At 48.1% G+C, this 20,299-nt stretch overlaps 1 protein-coding gene across 1 annotated transcript in view; it reads right to left on the bottom strand.

The window, feature by feature from the left end:
• Positions 1–19,855, bottom strand: part of LOC104131459 (protein kinase C eta type) — a gene marked incomplete at its 3' end in the record, with an annotated part of 143,989 nt that extends 124,134 nt beyond the window's left edge. Inside the window, exons 1-3 of the mRNA XM_035900171.1 lie at positions 19,346–19,855; positions 19,013–19,117; positions 15,941–16,032 (exon numbers count right to left, since the gene is read on the bottom strand). Of these exons, the coding sequence (XP_035756064.1) occupies positions 15,941–16,032; positions 19,013–19,117; positions 19,346–19,855 (707 nt within the window). The remainder of the gene's footprint in view (positions 1–15,940; positions 16,033–19,012; positions 19,118–19,345) is intronic.
• Positions 19,856–20,299: the final 444 nt, after the last annotated feature.

Genomic DNA, 20,299 nt, shown 5'->3' with positions numbered 1-20,299 from the left:
GTCACCCTGGCTCAAGATGTGAGGAATCAGTGTTCAAACCTGCAGAGATATCATCTGCCTTTGAAATACTTGGGAAAACTCTCAGCCTTATTTGGAAAAATGAAATCTGCCATGATAACCAAGGCCTTGATCTACTGGGAGGAGAGAAGGGTCCTAAAAACCTTTGCCCTCCAGATTAACTCCTGCTCTGGCTGTGCAGCACCCTGTGGGGCTCCTGGTACCTCAGGCATCTCATCTTTGTTCCCAGAGCACCCCACAATGTCCCATGCAAACTCCCCAAGGGCTAAAGCCCTCTTTCACCTATTAATGTAAGACCACAGAGTCATAGAATTGTTTAGGTTGGAAAAGACCTTTAAGATCATCATGTCAAACCATTAACCTAAACCTGCCATCCCACCACAAAACCATGTCCCTAAGCACCTCATCTATCTGTCCTTTAAATACCTCCTGGGATGGGGACTCAACCACTTCCCTGGGCAGCCCATTCCAGAGCCTGACAACCCTTTCATTGAAAAAATTTTTTCTAATGTCCACCCTAAACCTGCCCTGGCTCAACTTGAGGCCATTCCCCCTCGTCCTATCACCCATTACCAAGGAGAAGAGACCAACACCCACCTCGCTACCCCCTCCTGTCAGGCAGTTGTAGAGGGCGATAAAGTCTCCCCTCAGCCTCCTCTTCTCCAGGCTGAACATCCCCAGTTCCCTCAGCCGCTCCTCGTCTGCCTTGTGCTCCAGGACCCCTCACTAGCTTTGTGGTTCTCCTCTGGACATGTTCCAGCAATGCAACGTCTTTCTTGTAGTGAGGGGCCCAAAACTGATGTAACACATGGTCCTACATCAGTGATATACGCATGGATGCTCAGCCTTCTGTCATGCCTCCCCTCCGGGACCAGGGCCACAGTGCTGGGCACAGTGCTGTGGGAGGAGAGCGGGAACACAGATAGTCCCCTTGCCCACCATAGGGTATCACTACCCTATACATAGTCCATACATTCTCCTATGTCTCAGTCTCCAGCACACAGGACAGGATGAGAGCTGGACTGGCAGGTCCATGTGGGGATAAAGGACATTTTGGGTCTTCTAGCAGGGACAGGGCTGGAGTGGGGGAATGAGCCTTCTCCTGGAACACCATTGACCATAGGGATTTTGTTGGTGGCATGACCTCATCCTCCCTAGCAGCACAGTGCCACCACCCTGCCCTTTGCTGGGGATGCCCAACAACAGTGGTCCCCCAGCAGCATGAGGCGCCAGCAGGTTTATGGGGCCGGGTTCATGGGGCAGAATAGACCCCATGGTGCTGTGCTGTGATGGCAGGGAAGGCCACCTTGGGCAGACGGGGCTGGGAGCTGGCTGTGCTCAGAAGAGCCGGTGGGGTGTGCGTAATGACAGTTCTGCACCCAGAAGACCAGAACCATATCATTTATACTTACACAGTCACCAGTAACACAAGACCTGGCAGCTCCTCAAAGATGAGCAGAGGCTTGGAAATCAGAAATATTTTTCATTCCTGAGCTTTTCCATCGTACCCACTGGGTGTCTTTGATCATATGCTGCAAGGAGAATAAGGCAACCAGAAGTGTGGAAAGGTGGTGGAAAACCCGTCCTCCTCAATTTGACACAAATTTTTCACCATTTTTTAGAGGATGGCAACCCCCCCCTTAACATGAGAGTTTCCTTCATTATATACTTTTTTTTTTTTCCTCTAAAAGCCAATGGAATGTGGACAATGAACAATTTCACATTTAGAAGCCAACTTTTCATCAGGGTTTATCCTTTTGATTTGGAAACTAGCTCATTTAAGCTGGAAAATTCTGTGAAATGTTGCAATAAAAGAGGCTCTATTTTTGTATTAGCTAAAATATGCACACGCAGAAACCCAAGCGATACAAAAGCAAGCAAACAAAGAAGTGCCCAGCCCATAAGCTCCAAGTTGCTTAAAATTTCTTATTTCAAGTACAAATGCCACATAGATCTTTGCCATCTCTGCTAATAAGGCAAGCTGCCACCCAACAACAGCGTAACATTTCCACTAGGCAGGGTATTTTTCCCTGCGTACCATAATTTAGCGAATGTGGCTTCAGCTGCTGAAATGACATCTAAGTCTGTTGCAATCTGCTGTAATCTTTCAAGATAGCAGTCATATGTCATGAACTCGCAGCAGTTTCTGGATTTGCTTTAGGACTAAAATGTTCCTGGTCAAAAACGATTCACCAAGGAACAAATCCTATCCTCTGGGTTTTTTTCCTGATTCCCTAGAAGTAGCTTCTCACTGATTCTTTTTCCCCCCTTTCTTGCCTACTTCTGTGCATACCATTTTACTTTATAAATCAGATCCATCCCAGTTCCAGCAATCAGAAATGGGAGCACCTTGGTTTTCCGTGTTGCAAAGTAGAGCAGCAATTGCACATACTGTTTGGGGAAAAAAAAAAAAAAAAGGAGAATCCAAATCCAGGATAGGCTTCTGGCCAAAGCAGCTCAGATTTTCCACCTCATCTGCAACGGAGACATGAAAAACGCAGGTTAGGACGGGTCAGCAGCCTCTGACTGCAGAAGCCCTCTTTCTGGCAATCTTCTTTCCAAAGTTTGCGCATATGACTCAAGTTATGGACTTTTTAGACCAAATGCAGTAGAATGAGATACGAGGGCAATCCATTCAGACACTGAAACAAAGGTTGAGGAAAAGGTAGGGCTTTTTACATTCATATGAAGCCCACGTATGCTTGCTGGCAGATATTCATAGAGCACGACTGTATGAACTCTGATCTACAGTCAAGAAGTGGGATAAGTTACAGGAATTCAGTCCTGCCAGTTCAACATAATTTCCTTTCAACACCATGACCAAATTGCCTTGATTTTCACACCTGTAAAATGGGGATAATACTTATCCCTTTTACAGGGGATAGTGTTATAAACATTAGTTAAATTATTTGGAGAAGCACCGACTTCATACTCTAAAATAACCTTATCTGTACTAGCTGGTATTACATGGGAGGAGCTGAAATCTAAACCAGGAAAGTGAGGGAGAAAGGAAGCACAATTTCCTGATGGTCTGATGTACCCTGCAAGTGCAACTAAGAATACAAACCCGAGGGATTTTGCAAGAAAATGTTTTTTCAGCCTGCTTTCCCCCCTTTCACTAGGCTGTGCTCATGCAATGCCACAGTCCGCAGTAAAGGCATTCCTCATTTACCCAGAGAGCGAGGAGAACCCAGTCCTTCCTCCTAAAATCCATTTTCCTTAGATTCATGAGCAGCTACGGTGCTATGTGCCAGTGACTCTCTCCTGCCTCGCATGCCCATGCTGTGTGCAGTTGTCCCCTCCGGTTGCAGAATAAATTAGAGGAACCACCACGGTACAGCTGAGAAAGCAATGGAAAATCCAGCCAGCCAGGAAGCTTTTTCTTCTGGATTTCTGTGAAGTTCTCCACGTTTGGCAAGCTTTGTAAACTCAGTAGTGGGAACTGAAAAGGAAAAACCATCACGTACAATTTTTCTGTGGCTTGCAAAAGTGAAATAAATCAAGAGATAAACCAGCAAGGCATCTGTGATACAAGATTTGATTTGTGAATGTTTAAAGTATTTAATCCCTGTCCCTCTGGCTTCCAATTCTGGTTGCTGGGACTTTATTATTTTACTTATTTTGTAAGGTATAATCACTTATATCTCAAGAAGTTTCTGGCTGTCTTCCATATTCTCCTTAGCATGACTGGGATAAATCTCCACAATGCTGTCCATCTGTCCTTCCTGTCCGCCTTCTCATCTATCACCTGAAAATTTTCCACCTGACACCAGTGAGGTCACCGTTGTCACCAATGGGGCCTCCTTATTTCCACCCCTTTGCTGCCTCAGCAGAGCTAGGCCAGGTGTCACATCTGAGCCACAGTCACTCTGCTCAGGCAGATGGGTACCCCTGTGCCCCCCCATCCAAGGGGCAGGCACGAGGTGAGCTTACCGTTGCCACCATGGTCTTGTCCATCCATCCACTGGGCCATTGCACATCCCCTTTTCCATCTCTTACCCGGAGCAATGACAAGTAGCGTAGCTTAGGTTAGTGTGGGAGACCTGGGGAGCCACCACAATCCCACCACGAAGCTGAGACTTTACCCCCAGCCCCCAGCCCTGGCAGTCTGCACAGAGGAGACAAGCAAAGGATGAAAGGGGGGTTGGCAAACAGCCCAGTGTGTGTTTGCAAATTGGTGGAAGACCTGAAAATAGACCCTGCTGCCTCACCTTATTCAGTCCCACGTGGACTCCTCTCTGTCTCCAGGTTCCAGTTATCCCAGGGTCATGCGGGGATCCCTGCCCCCTGTAGGTCTCTGTTGTGCCTGCTGTTAGCTCTTAGCTACAGCTGCCTAATTCTCGTTAAATAGGCAAGTTTCTTTCAATCTTCTTCCAAAACAAGGAGCTTAAGCCTTACAACAACATCTCTAGGAACTTTCAGCTCTCCTTTGGGGAGATATTTCTTCCTATTGAAGGGAAAATTTCCCAATAACTCTCTCTTGCTGCCAGGCACCAAGACCAGAGGCAGCACCGTGCCGCTCCCTCGTCATTTCCTAAGGGACTCACATATCCCAGGCTGTGCCCTGTACCTTTAGTTTCCTGTTCTCATTTCAGCCTGTCTGCTTGAATTCATTCAAAGGTGTAAGAAAAAAAAACCTCTTGGGACAGTCTGTCCCACACTGCACCCACTGCCGTAAAACCTCGGCTGCCGTACTACTGGTTCTTATCAGCCATCACACCTTAAAGTAGAGAAGGTGGGGCTAATATTAGCCAGGAAACGTCACGGTGAAGACCTGGACTTTTTCAGCTAATCGGTATTAATAACTTCCTATGTTTGAAGACAGCCCATAGGAAATGCAGCCTGACTCATCTATCCTGTAATTAGATGAACTCCTCGAAAAAGTGCAGGTGGCTGCACCACAAAGGCACATTAGCCAAGGTGCAGAATATGCTGCTGACCAAAGGGCAGATAATAGCAGCCATAATTTCTTTCCACTGATATAATATAAAAAAGCCATATTTCTGACAGATTTGGCATCTGGCTGAGGCTGGAAACTCAAGCAGTCATTTTCTTTCTTATCTCACTCAAGGGAAATCTGTAATATGCACAAAGCCTTGATTTATTTTTTACGCTCTCACAAATTACTGGAAAACAATTATGCAGTGAAATTTCATGAAAAACAGAAGATATTCAGGCCTATTTGCTATATCGGTTACATCTAGACTGTGATTCTTACCAAAGATATTTGTTTCCTGTGTTCTTTTTCCCTGCCAAGTTCAGCCATATATCACTTTTATGTATCTGAAGGCCACGGTGTAATGCAATATGGAGCTATGAATGGGATAACGTTACATATTCTCCATTGATTTTCCATTGTATCCATTATCTTTAATGCTGGAATGCAAGTTAGTGCGAGGGCCGGAAGCTTCCGCACCTCTGCGCTGACTGCTGCCTTATGGAAACCATCCCCCAGGGGCAGATAAAATCAGCTGCAAGTCGCAGAGAGGAGACAGGAGTCCCCCAAAGTGTCCAGCTTAATGGGGGAAGCGGGTGGCTTGCCCGTTTGTAGGAAAGAGAGAAGAAAGTAGACTCAGGGAGGGAGACATGAGGGGCTGGGAGGAAAACAGAGAAGGGCTAGAAGTGAAGGCAGGGGAAGGAGAAGAGAGAGGCAGAGGAAGGGAGGACAACAGATCTGCCTCAAGGCTTTTTAGCAGTGGAGAAATGCTTTTTGCATGCATAACCAAAGGAGAGAAAGAAAGAGATTTGTGGTCCGTGCTGCTGCTGCTGCTGTGCTGTCGTTCCCTGCTGCAAAGTCCCCCGGGCACCACCGGCGTCGCTGCCCGGGAGAGCAGCAGGGCGGCAGCCAAGAGCGCTCAAAAGCCATCGCTCCCCAGTCCCGGGTCTTGTGGAAAGCAAGCTGAGGGCTCCCTGCCACTGCTGCTCAGCCCCATGGGTCAGGATGAGTGGGGAGGGTGTTTTCAGGCAGCACCAGAGCTTGCCCCCATGGTGGCTCAAGCCAAAGGCTGGGCACGGGTGCGAGCGAGCGAGGAGGATGAGCAGGACGGGAGGATGCAGCTGCATGGGGAAAGCAGGACGCTCAGGAGGCTTGCTGCCCAGATGGGCCCAATTGCGCTGGGACTAGATGTTAACACTAGCTCTCTAACAAGCTTCTCAAATCACATTTTTTAAGGCCGTGTGTTAACAGAAAACAACTGTTCACATTTAGCAAGTTCCAGCACCACTTTCACCCTTGTTACGTCTGGGCTGCAGGAGTAAGAAACTCCACTGCCACTTAATTTTTCATTCCTCTCTCAAAGGGGTAGAGTGGTTAGTCATGCGAGTGGTCGCCTTGGATGATCCCACACAAGCAATCCCAGCAGGATTTCTCCATGTGTGACCAACTGCTCCTCCCGGGAGGCCGGAGCTTCCCAGCAGGAAGGCAAAGGACTCCCCATTTTAGCGGCAGAGCTGTCTGTAATCTCTACCTCTGCAGTCACCGCCGCTGCCCCTGTAATGCATTTTTAAGATCAAAATTATTTTGCAGGACAAGTGACCTGTTTGTCTTCCTCTGGCCTTTACTGCTCTGGCTACTCTTGCTGACACCTGTGACTAATTCATGATCTGTGAAACCGAGCTGTGACCAATACAGAAAATCTTTATTAAAACCCCACCAGGTTGATCGGCCGGTGTTTCTCGGGAGAGCTGCTCAAGAAGAGCTGGCTCTGAGTGGCTTTTCCTTCAGTCATTTGGCCTGGTAGAGAAGAGGCTCAAGCCGACACAGACCAAAACCTTTCCAGTTAGCGCAAGAAAAATCTGGGACTTTGATTTGGTACTTGAGCAGGGGGAGAGCACGAGCCAGGCTCCTTCCCGCCTGCCCCCCTCACTATATGTGTGTGTACGTGCATGTGCAGCGCAGCAGGACCCCTTCTCTCATTTAAACAGCCAATTAAAGCCTACTTTGGCACTTAGCACATGACATCAACTTGCAGTACTTAAGCTGCCTAGCACAGTGTGAATTTAATTTGATAAAGGGGCAACTAATAAAGATCTTGGAAGGCTGGTTAAAGTTCATTAAGCCTTTCCTTTCAAGGTACACTTCCCTCCAGTGCAAAAGCTTGCGTTTATTTTTTTTTTTTTTAAAAGCTGTGTTATATCCTGCCACCAGAAAAAGGTGCCTGTGTCACATCCCGACAGGGTATATTTAAAGTCTCACTGTCAAAGTCATGTCAGGCCTTGGTTCTTTGCCCAGAAATGTGCAGAAAGAAAAATAAAAGCCCCTTTCCCTGAGTGCAGGGCGAGGAGTGCAACGCGGGTTGCTGCAGGCAGGCTCCTGAGAGGGGAATTGGGCTTCTGTCACACTGAGCTGCATTCATCCTCCTTCTCTTGAGCCATCCGTAATTCCAGATGGCTTTCATAAACAGATGAGGAGGCTCCTCTGAGTTCACTGGTTTAATGAAGCCCGTATGGCTGACTCATGTAATAACTATTTAATCATGCTGATGAAAATCATTTTAAAAACTTCCACCACACACAGTGCTGTTCCCCGTGCAACCGTGGAGCTGGTAACACAACATCACAGCCAAGGAACCTCCGTTTCCCAGAGCATCTCCAGGTGCTGCCTTGACTTTCATCAAGGGGTGCGCACGTGTTGTGCATTGCCACCCTCTAACAAGGACCCGTTCATCTTTGAAAATACTCATCAAATCACCTACAGAAGTGCCACAAAAGGAGTTTTTTTTTTTAAGTTCCACATTCCCCATGCAGCTGTTTCAGAGGTCACTCAAGGGTTAACACTTCAGTGTTTATATCTTCTCATTAATTTCTATTTGTGCTCTCAAATGCCCGTGCCTTGAAAAATTGCAGAGCTTAAGTGGTCTCCATTTGTAAACAGAAAAATGCCACAATACCTTGCAAATACTGAGTCATCTTAGGTGGACATTGTTCCTCTTGTCAGCAGAAATCATCAATGCCATGGGCCTTCATCATTTCCAGAGCATGGACCTAAGTGAACGCGTGTGAGTCCATCATGCAGCAACTGGTAGTCAACACAATTTCAGTACATTTTAAGGTAGCTCCAAAAAGTCAGTGCCCTCCTCCTCTCCTCCAGAGAAAGTCCAGAGTTGATGGTCCCTTCAGAGCAGATGCAGAGGATGGGGATGACCCTCCCTGGGGCAAGGCTGGGTTCTCGTGTGCTGTTGTCACCCAAACAGTCCCGTGTGGGCTGGAAGACTCAATGTCAAGATTTGAACTTACTCCTTGGGGGACAAGATCCGTGACCTTGCAGGGCCAGAAATGGCTGGAAAAGTCAGTGAGGTCTGAGAACAAGAGAGGCCACCTTGCATGGGCCATAGCACTGAGGAAGTTCAATGTGCTCTGCCCAGTACTGATTTTGTTTCTGTGAAAGGCTGAAAGAAGAAATATTAACTCTAGGGCTAGATTCATGTTGTCATGTTTGGCCTTACCTTTACAGCTGGCTCATCGCCGTTCAGTAGGTGCAGCCACTTCTGAGAGCTCTGGGAAAAGGAAGACAATGAATCCCATACTGTTCTGCACAGGCTCCCAGTCACAGAGAGCGGTACCCCTGGTTTTAGCTACATGGGGTTTTGTGGATCAGTCCAAATATTGACAGGCAGATATTTTTTATCATCAGTTGAAGTAGATTCAATTTTACATGTTGGGGGCAAGGCCACTTGAAGAGCTTGGATTTGTAAGATTACCTTTTCCAAATTCTAGAAATGTTGAAAGCTGAAGGAGTGTTTGCAGTACGTTATCAGTTATAAGACCGCTTACATCCTGATGGGGAAAAGGCTTATTTTCTGACACGTGACCAAATAAAATCTCCACTTTGTGTCATTAACAGTTAGTTTCCTTTTGTAAGCAATTTATTGTTCAAGTCACTGAAACGTAGCACAACGTTCATGGCTTTAGAAACTGGGCTTATTTTAACTTCCCTCACTTGATTTTACAATAGGCAGTTTTTCACTTCTAAGCATGCACATACGTTGAAAAGATACCAGTATAGGCTGAACAGAAAGATGACTGTGATCCCGTCTCATCCAACCATAAACAGTGTGTGCAGGAATTACCCCGTGCTGGCTGATTGACTGAGATGCCCTTCGTGCGTAGTAGGTGCTGCTGTAAGTAGTTGTTCCTTGGGTGGTTAGTGTTTAAGTCTTCAAGACTGGGAAGTCTGCTGGTTAACTTTGAACCATATTGCTGTAGCACCCAGATATACTCAGCTCCAAACAACTGAGCATTAGGGTCTTTAGGGGCTTGATAACGAAATCCAGAGTTCACTTTATACAGGTGCTTCATCCTCCCATTCATGAGCTTACGAATTTTGGAGCTGCAGGATCAAACTCTGCAAGTGCAGGAGGAATTCTGCACCCCTTTTGTACCTCACTTCAGATCACCTAATTAAGATGTCACCCTGACTTTTCAGAAGAGCACCTTAAATAGAAAAACACTGGAACAGCAGAGAGGTCTCAATTTCCTTGGTTAGGACTTCAAACCCCAGAGCTAAAGGACACCAGAAAGAGAGCTTAATGCCTATAAATCTTGCAGTGTGAACTGATTCATGACTCAGACAAAGAGCCCAAGCCCCTAAGAGTCAGGAGAACAACGCTTTAAAATACAGTTTGCTACTATCGTTGGAAACTTTAACCCACTGGCTTCACACTCAGAAGGTTTAAGCTGCAAATGGCAGGAGAGGATTTATGTATTCCTCTGAAAGGAACACGTCAGGGTAGGAAAACTTGACCCGACGGTTTTGAGACATGCCTGCCGTAAATAACCAATTGATTGGCTGACTTGCAAAGCCATTAGCAAGTGTGAGGTGCCTGCTGAGATTCAGACACCGCATAAAATGCTGGAGGTGCCAGCAAAATGGACACGGCGATTGGCTACACAGTCATCTTCCAGCAGACCGCTCAGGAGGGCTCGTGGAAAATGGAGTGGCTTTCATCTCGCTCATTTGAGACCAAAGCTCTGGAAGGGGACTGTGCGTGGGATCCAGTCTGTTGTGGGCAAAGGGGGAAGAAAAGAGAGAAAAAATGACCACCTTGTGCGTGAGGAGTAAATCATCTGGAGGAATAAAAGTATTTTCAAATGGAGTTGGAGATCCTGCCTTGACAGCTGCAGACGATGAGTCTTTTCTGCTGTAAATCACCACAGCTGCCAAGTGGCACTGGTAGGTCTGAGCTAATGGGCTTTCCACCCCCTGAAAAGTGGCAGCAGCAGTTATAGGAGAGGGGAATTTGATGACTCAGATCGCAGGCTGTCAGGTGAGAGGACCAGAGGTTACGTTCTGCTGCCTGAGAATGGATAGGTTTTGCCTTTTCCCCTCCATCTCTTTTCCCTCCCAAACACATGCAACACACCACCCTCTCACTGCTGCAGCCTCACTTTCTGGACTTGGGCTGCTCTTCCCACCCTGATGGCAAGGGCAAAGAGAGGAGCAGTGGGAGTCCCCTGGAGCCCTGCCTACCAAGTCTTTTATTCTGGAGAAGAGCAGGCAGTAGGAAGCAGAGCAGACATGATGCTACTCCAGACACTCATTTATACCAATTTGAGACATACGCACCATGCAATTTAGTAGGAATCTGGGTGTAAATGACTACATAAACAGCAGTGTAATGATAAACCAGCGCCAGGTCCTCAGGGAGGCTGCGGCTTCGGGCATCAGCCTTGAACAAGCAAAGACAGAGCCTTCTTCCAGTATCAAACTTCTGATGTCCACTGAAAATAGAGTCCACAATTAAAACTCTGTGATGAATTAATTCATCAGAGAGGGTTGTCAAGCATTGGAACGGGCTACCCAGGGAAGTGGTCAAGTCCCCATCCCTGGAGGTATTTAAAAACCAGGCAGACGAGGTGCTCAGGGACATGATTTAGTGGTGGAATGGGAGTGTTAGGTTAGCGGTTGGACTTGATCTTAAAGGCCTTTTACAAGCTAAACAATTATATGATTCTGTGATTCTATGAGAAGTGATGGCTGGGAGATAAAAGGCAGGTACGAAGAATGTGGGCACGTGAAATTACATTCAGTCTGATCATGCTCAGTCTCAAGTTCTTTCCAAGCTGTTCCTGCTCAAGGAGATGGTGGGTGAAGCTCACGAGGACCAGCTCCCTCAGTGGGCATCTCCTCCTATGATAGCCAGATTGCCTCTTGTACTGGCATTTAGAGGAGTGAGAAAGGCCTCAGTCCTGGCACTGCCACCACTCAAACCCCTTGGCTCTTTCAGAACCAGAGGATTCCTCCACTATGTAGGACTTTGTTCCCCCAGTTTTTCATTTTATGGATTAGATTCAACAGCTTTTTTTTTTTTTTTCTCCAGAAAGTGAAGGCCTGCAAGGGAAGAATTGGTTCCAAATAATTGCATTTACACAATATGCAAATATGCAGTGGCCGAGTATTGACATGCTGCTGGCCAGGCGGTTTCCTGGTGGCTCCAAAAAACATCAGAAATGGTGAGCACCAGCAGAGGATTCATCTGCTTACAGGAATCTGGCCATATTCCTATGAACTACAAGACTGTACAAGCGTGACTGTGCCTAAAGTCTCACTAGCTAATCTCAGGTTTTATTATAGTCCCCTGCTATCCCAGCAACGTCCTTCAAAGAGGCAAAAATATCTCAATTTCCTCACCCAGCTCTAGTCCCCCCATTTTAATGCCACAAAGGTGCATACTTGCATGCAGTGCTGTCAGAAGAAGCATCTGCTTGAACAAACCTTCCAGCAGAGCAATCTGCAGGACAACGAGCATCGCTGGAGTGAAGACCTCATCCATGCTTAAAGCACCATCCCCAGAACTCGTGGCATTGCGTTAGTCAATGCAGACAAAACACTGAATGTTGGCATTGCCGGAGACTGGTGTTTGTGACTCCTCTTCACGCTGGTTTGGCCTGTGGTCTCTAAAACTGGAAGCTGAAGTAACAGCCACAGGAAAAAAGAAATCAGCTAAATGTTTCCCATCTCTGGAATATGGAAAGATGAGGGGTTCCCAGGTCGGTTGGGGTGTCTCTGCTATCAGGAAGAAAAGGGAAGAGAAGGTCAAGGGAGAGGCACTTTGTGCTGGGAAACACAGAGGAAACTGTTGCCAAATACTTCAAATTTATTCTCCCTTTTTTTTGTCGCTCCTTTTTTGAACTGAAATCAGCCTTAGGCAAGGGATTGGAGGCAAGAAGCTGTTGGGATCTTGCTTCTGATTTGCAGACAGTAGTTCCTTTGAATTCATGGGCTTTTCATATAAATTAGGGAGATAAGAATGATGATATTTAATAAGAACAGGAGCTCAGCATCTCATCTCTGACAGTAGTCAGTACCAAATGCTTTGGAAACAAGTATCGGAAAGGGAAGAGCAATTGTCCCACACCCAGCCAACTTCTTGCCCAAGACTAGGGTCTTCTGAAGACAGATGTTGTATCCATATGGCTTCTGCAGTGAACAGCCACCGTCTGTGCTGGTTTCCATGAGTTATCCTGCCTTTTGAAAGCTTTGGCCACCACACCACCACTAGCAAGGCGTCCTGCAGTGCCATGAAGCCTGTTAAAAAAGTAGCTTCTTTTGCTTCCTTTAACCTCGCTGTCGGGCACTTTCTTCAGGCACCATCTAGTCCTGGTTTTGTAGGATAAAGTGAATAACGGCTCCGTGTTCGCTTCACAACTACCAAGGACTCAATCCATGTCCCCTCCTTGCTAGCTTCTTTCCAAGAAGTGTCTTACTCTCTTTGAACTGCCCATTTTTTTGGAAACCTAACACTACATTTTGTACAAATATTTTGCTACAGGAGAGAAAGTACTTGATTTTGGAAGTGTCATTTTAATACACACAGCACAAATGTTTATAAATACATACCTGCGCACAGACACGGTGCTTGTCAAAACACATTCAAAGGATACCTAGGTTCTTTCGTATTACATACTCGGAGTGAAAATAACCAGCTATATTTAACCCAGATCCAAGCCCAGACTAAATTATTTTAAAGGTCAATTAAAGAACAGAAAATCTTGCTAGCTAAGAGATAAAAAGCTCCCGTTCATCTGCAATTCCAAGAGCTTCAACAGAACTAAAGCACAGAATGAGAAACTGTAATTAAGTACAATTTCATATAAAAATCATTGACAACTCCAAGTTCCTATACCTGCCAAGACCTGAATTCAGATGACTGCATTTGGCCTACAGCAGTTGATGGAAACTCCATCACTCACCCCGCTGATGTAGTTCTTTGGAAACCAATGGCTCTTGGCAGAGAAAATACATTTCAGCTTCTGTTGAATGACTGCACATATGATGAGCAGAAGACGAGATAGACCAATAGCCAGTGCTCAAATTCAGATTATGTTTTGGCTGGTGCTTAAAGTTCAGGTCTGAGGCCAAGTGAAGGCTAGAATTTAGCCTGCAATGTAACCCTGAAATCACACGGACTCTTCTCCTCAGGTGTTGGACCTGGTGGCAGGAACCTGGGGGTATTTTCTCCCTCCATCAATTTGGCAGGCGCTGCTGTGCTTGCTGCATTCCTGTTCTTTGGTCTTATGTGAGTCAGGTCTGGAAAACTCTTATTTGACCACAACTGGAAAAGAAAGAGAGAAAAAAAAAACTGAGCCAAAACCCACAGATCAAATATGTTAGACAGGTTTGAACCACAAAGTCCAGTTTTCTTCCCTGACAGCCTGCATGATCTCAGCTCAGAGGTCCCGGTGCAGTCCCCGCAACAGCCACAAACAGCTGAGAGAAGCGCTCGCGGAGCCGAGACCCCGCTGCAATCACCCGACCTGAGCCAGGCAGGCGATAGCAGTCCAGCCGGGAGAGCAATGAATGCAGTGAGCCAAATCCCTGAAGAAACACCCGGATTTGTTCTCTCCAGCTGCTTGGAAAAGCTATTTCCAGAACTTAACTCAACACCTTCCTTCAACCTCACAACACCTCCTTGGGTAAACATAATCACCTTCCAGGTTTGGGCCTTACACAGAAAGAGATCAGGCCACATAGGAATGATATTTAGCACAGGTCACAGCTTAAAATGCCATCAAAAATACCTGGAAGGGCGTTCGTGTTTCAGCTTTGCCATCAGCCCTAAGGTGAGGACACCTCAGTGCGTCTGCTCAAGGCGTGGATTTGTGGTGTGCACCAGAACATTTGTGCAATAAGCAGAAATGACGGCCCAGCTCCATTTCTCGTGTAGTCTGCAATTTCTTAACGTGTCCGACACACTGGGAACCCATTCGAAAAGCAGTGATGGAAAACTTGGAAAGCAAATGGAAGTGAAGAAAAGCCCTTGGTGTAATTTTACAGTGTGTGAAAGACTTAAAGCAAGAAACACAACCAGATGCCACAAGGAAACTACTTTCAATTAGTTCTGCTTTGTGTTATACCTACTGATGAAAAATAAAAACAAATTCATTCTGTCAACAGCTCTATCTATAGCATAATCCTTAAATGAACTCATCCGTCAAACTGGTCTCCTCTGGCAAAACATATTACAATCCCTGTTTCTCAGCTGTGTGAATCAATCATCTGTTTCCCAAACCCATTGGTCAACATCTTAGGAACCCAATATATTTTTATTGCGCTAAACAAGCCAGTTGCAGGGCACCAACGTCACCACACCACCTATGTACAAAGTGTTCATCTATTAGCAAACTCGGCGATTTCAGGGAAGCTATTCCCCCGTCAAGGTTACATGGTAAATGAGCCTGACCTGGAATAAAAGCAAACTTCAGCCTTCTTGCCCCAGCGGCGTACGTGCTGCTGCTCACGGCTGGACAAAGCGAGAGCACTGAAGAGCAAAACAGATTTTTTTTTTTCTAGGGGGACGGTTCAGAAAGGGATGTTTGAACTAGAAGATACAGAGATATATATGCATTTTTAAGACAAAGCTAATGGTTCGCATGGAAGTTGCAGCAGCAGAACCCCACCAAACAGCACCCACATCGCTGGCAGTGTTCAGTCACATTTGCAGTATTTCTCAGTGGTGCATGTTCCCCATCCTCAGTGCAGGAGGACCTTGAAGAGGGGGGGAGGTCCCTTCCCAGGGCTCTGAAGGCTTCTACAGCCCAAGAGCACAACCTCCTTCAAGCAAAGGGAACTAGTTGGAGGAAGACCTGCTCTCATTCCCGTGTTATCAATGGGAATATGCAGGTACAACCATGCTCCATCTTGGATGTACAAAGGGGTGTAGGTGTGGGAGTTTCCAAGGGGTTTGGTGCCAAACCTCCCGTGCAGGACTGGCCAGGCTGAGATGATACGTGTTGTGCTCTGCATGAGCCATGTCAGGATGGAGCGGTCAGAGAAGAGCTGTAGCCATGAACACCAAGGGCTGAAACGTGCCTCAGAGTCATCTTTGAAAGCCCTTTTCCTACTAGGACTCACCTGTGCTGTGAGCAGGGGCTTGTGCAGTTGGTGCTTGGTTGATATTGGTTGATAGAAAATCTACTGAAAGTGTTATGCAAACCTGGGTGCTTCTAGCAGGTGCATTAGCTTAGCCAGGCGCACTGCAGCAGTGGTGTTACCTCAGGCCGCCTCACGAACACTTATTAACTCAGTTGCATTTTCACTATCAAAATGACAACTTCTATGAATGGGAATCCCTCAAAATAATTTATGATGCAGAGACCAGCGCAGGTGTCTAAGGGATTTTGAGCAAAACAGATATATCAAGGATACCCTCCTTACTGTCCCAGCAACAGTACCAGCTACTTTTGGCACTACAGGAGCAGCAATACCTGATCAATAGTGTAGTGGTTCAAGGTAAACTTACATCGTCTCCCATGGATTTCAGTTACCTGGGATATTTGGGGAATTTTGCTTCTGGATTTGAAATTTTTGATGTAAGTCTTTACAAAAATCCAAACCTTTCAGAAAGATCTGGGTGATGTTTCCGTGAATCCGGGGTGCAAGCAGATCAGCAGAGGACTCTCCCCACCAGCAAGGAGATCTTACAGCGGTCTGTTCTTGGTCAGCTTGGATCCACATGAGAAGCGCCCAGAGCAGTACCTCTGAATGCACTGCAGGAAGCTGAGCAAGTTATGAGGCTTTAAAAAAAAAAGACACAACATGAACTTTTTAGACACATTTTTTAACAATATCAGAGTTTATCAAAAGGCTGAGCAGACTGGAGAAAAGCAAGATACATTCACAGTGCGGCAACCTGCCTCTTCCAGGATGAAGACCAACCATGACCATACTCCAGGGAACTGCGTGCCCACCTCAGCAGGTACCAAATCTCTGCTGCAGGAGAACACTGACGTGGCCCATTGGTGCATATAGATATCAATAAATTTCACTGCTGAAGGCAGCAAAGGCAACAGGATTCATAGTTTGGTGTGGATTTTGACAGCTCAGGCATGCTCTGCCCAGGGCTTCCAGACCCGACTGGTCTTGGCGCTGGGCCTGGCAGCCCAAGGAGGAGGAGGAAGGGAGGAATTCGTCTGAGCTGAAACCAAAGTCAGACTTCCCTGAGGAACAAAGCCACAGCTCCTGGACACCCATGTGCCGGGGAAATCTCGGGACAGACAGGTGCCTGGCAGACCGTGAATTTTGTCAGTTAAATGTCTCCAGCACCAATACCCTTGGGAGGAATGAAAAGTTGCCAGCAGGGCTGGCCAGAAAGCAAAGCAAACAAGGCATGTATCACTGGAGAGTCAAATAATCCCTATGCAGCAAACAAAGTCAAGTTTGAGGAATGAAACCTCACTGCTCGCAGGCAGTGGCTGCTGAGGGCATGTATGCTGTGGAACCAGCCTCTGGAAAGTCATCTGCTGTTCATCTTCCCTAAACCCAAAAATAACTGCCCCAAATCCCCTGGCATCACCATGGAGAAGCAGCCACAGTATGTTTCCTCTGTCAGAGGAGCCGTGCACACAACGCAGCAGTGCAAGCAGCGGAAGGGATGCACTTAGCTCTGCCTGGGAGCTTGCTCCCTTCTCTGCTGAAGGACCTGCACCATGGGCTGAGGCCATCTGCCCCTCTTGCCCAAACTGGCTCATCATTCAAGAGAGCACTGGAACAGGCTGCCCAGGGGGGTTGTGGAGTCTCCTTCTCTGGAGATATCAAAGGCCACCTGGACAATGTCCTGTGCAACCTGCTCTGGGTGACCCTGCTTTAGCAGGGAGGGTGGACTACATGATCTCCAGAAGTCCCTTCCAACCCCTGCCATTCTGTGATTCTGTGATTCAAAAGCTCATCTGTCAATGAAGCTGGGAGACCCACTAAGGATGTCGCCAAACCCAAGCATTCAAGCCCCTGATCCAGTCCCGCACCCTGCTCACCAAATGGTGTTGAACACCATCAGGTTTTTGACACTGACGCATTGAGCAGGCCTTTGCTGTGCTCTCTATGTCCCAGATCTGCTCTACAATCATGAGAAGTAAAAGGATTTTTCTTTTCAAAGATGAAATTCTGTCTACTGGCACGACCTCCGAGCCTAAAACCTCTGTACAAGTACCAGGTATTGCTAATTCATACTGAAGCAGTGAAAATTGGCAACATGGCACAGTTCTGCTGCTTACCCCGGGACTCCGGAGTCAGATTTTTGGCACAGACATGGGATCACTTACTTAAAACAAAAAAATCTGCATCAGTGCCATTAAATGAAGTATCGAGCAGATACTTGAACTCAGGTGGAGATAAACATAATCTGTTCAAGGAAAGGTGAAACATGCCCCCGGTGTTCATAGCATTTTCAGAAAGAAAAAAATAATTATTTAGATGAGGCAGACACAAGAACTAACACCAAGTCCACTCCCTGTTGGTCACTTCCCAAAACCCCCAGGGGAAGACAGCGGGTGTCCGGGGGCAGACATCACTTGGCTGTGCGGCTGGGGCTGCTTTGGGCTTTTTCCACCACAAAGGTGCTGGGGCCAAGGGCAGCATTTTCCTGCCTATTTTGGCATAATCAAAGAAACATGACCTGAGACAAACCGTGCAATCCTCAAAAACAGGTTAGATAAAACAGGGGGCAGCTGCTCAGCATACAACCGTGCTCCTGGCCAGGGGCAGAGGTCCATGGGTGCCCAAGGGCATGGCAAGCCCAGCCTGAGCCAGGGGATGGCTTTGGGGGTGGGCTGGAGCTGCCCACTGAGGCATTGGTTGGACTTGATGATCTTAAAGGTCTTTTCCAACCAAATGATCCTATGAAATGATCCTGTGATTGCTGAGCATGAGCTCTCGCCCCAGCCCAGCCCCAAGCATTTCCTCCTGCTCTGCTCAAAGCGCATCGATGGGCGGGCTGGGGGCTCACCCCGGCAAGGCGCACGGGGACAGTGCTGCAGACCCCTTGCCCTTACCATCGGGGCATTTGTGCTCCCGGTCGCTGCATCCCGCTGTCCCCAGGGAGCTGCCCTGAACACTTGTGCCCTTCACATCCCCAGGATGGCCATCACCCCCCAGGCCCGGTGCTGAGACAAGCTATAAATATTCCTCCCCACCTCCCCTCATCACTCAAGACCCTGGCACCCCAGCAGCGGCCGCAGCAGCCCATGGAGCAACCCACAGCCCCGGGCCAGTGTGGGGCCACCACCTGCTCCCCCCTCCCAGCGGGATGCCCAAAGCCCCGGGGGGGACGGGACATCCCGGCAGGCTCTCCCAGAGGCACCGGCAGATTAGCGGCTCTATTTTTCAAGCTGATCCTCTCCCACCTCCTCCAACTTTCATTCAACTTACAAGAATTTAAGACAACTTGGCAGGACAGGCAGGGTCTATATATAAAACCCGGTGGCCATTTCATCAAACAAAACCCTGATGAGCAAATGGCCTCTGTACCTGGAATGCGGGTTTATGCCAGCGACAGGTCAGCAAAGCAGCTGCCCTCTTCCCTCCCAGCACAATGGGGATAGCAGAGATGCCATCAGAACTATTTTTTTCCTACCCTGCTGTGCACTAAAAAATTTATTCTAGGAACATTATGGAGCTGGGGAGTAAAAATAGATATGCAGGTTCAGCAAATGGCTCTCTCCACTCCTTGTCTTTCAACCTTTTTTTTGCAGAGAACAGAAGCACAAAGTGTCGCGCTACCCTGTTCAGCTCCGCGTGTTTGCTCAGCAGCTCCTGGTAACGACGGCCGCTGCTGTCTGGGCTCATTTTAAAAATGCTTCCAGCAACCTGGGCATTTCTGCGGTTCTGTTTAAACCAGGAAAGATGGGTCTTTAAAAAGATCAGCCTGGGTGGGAAGTGTCAAAACGTCTGCTGCAATGGCCCTGGTTGAAGCTAAGTTTTGCTTATCACTACTGGCAGCAACTAACGTTAACCACATGGTAAAGAAAGTTAGAAATAAGGTTTACTTTGCTCCAAGACCTCTTGCTCGGGGATGAGCAGCCTGCAGAGCCATCCTGGGCACCGGCCGGGTACTCTCGCCACCCGACCCTGAGCCCCACACATGTCCCAGGGCCGGGCAGGAGGCAGCTCCCACAGCCACTCGCTGAAGTTTTGGCTCAGCGAAGCTTGGCTGAGAGCAAACTGGCTGGAGCTGCTGGGAGGCAGCAGCAAGCCCTGCGGCTGCTGTGCCCGTGCAATGCGCCCGGCCCAGGGGGCTGTGGTGGCCGGCTTTGCCTGGTTCCCGGAGAAATGACAGCGGTTAAATAACCCCAGCGTTAACGCTGGTGGAGTCGTTTTGGTGAAGCAGCCTGGGAGGTGAAACACTGGTCCTGGGAGCGTCTCCCACCCCCTGGGCTGCCCCCTGTGGCTCTTTTTAGATCCTTGGGGACAGGCGAGCGTGTTTATGGCCAGCTCAGAAGAGGCAGAGTGACAGGCTTGGACCTCGGGCTCTCCTCCGGTTTTCTTGAAGGTAGAGGAGGAGGCTACAAGATGGGTGACCACAATAGGACCGTGGTGGGGGGCAAGGGCAGACCAGACAACCATGGTGGGGAGGCGCAGGCAGCTGAGGCATGGAGGGTGACAGAAGCAGCAGGGCTGATGTCCCCATCCTGGCCCCGCAGAGCCCTTGCACAGCTGGGCTGGGGCCTCGTGCTTTGGATCACACACACGCTCTGCTCTGGGTTGGCAAAACACCACAGTTCCGAGGGGCAGCCCAGCAAATCCTTCCTCCCACTGCTCCCTCCTCCCCTCCACTCTCAGCCAACTACTTCCTCCACCGGGGATGGCAGGGACGGGGAATCCCTTTGCCTTGGCCATCTTTAGCCTGGGTCTCTCTGAAGCTGGAGCAAGCAGAGCCCAACCTGGGCAAAAGGGAGCCCCTCTTTAGGGGCTGGATCCTGAAGGTCCAGGTCAAAGGGAAAGGCCTTGTTTAGACAAGACATGGCAAGCACGAGGTCCCTGCCCTGGTGGAACAGCTTCAGTGGCTGG

This window comes from Egretta garzetta, unplaced genomic scaffold (genome assembly GCF_000687185.1).
Source record: "Egretta garzetta isolate BGI_Z169 unplaced genomic scaffold, ASM68718v1 scaffold858, whole genome shotgun sequence".
Taxonomy (NCBI): Eukaryota; Metazoa; Chordata; class Aves; order Pelecaniformes; family Ardeidae; genus Egretta; species Egretta garzetta.
The sequence above is the reverse complement of the archived record's forward strand: the minus strand, read 5'-3'. Positions and strand labels throughout refer to the sequence as shown.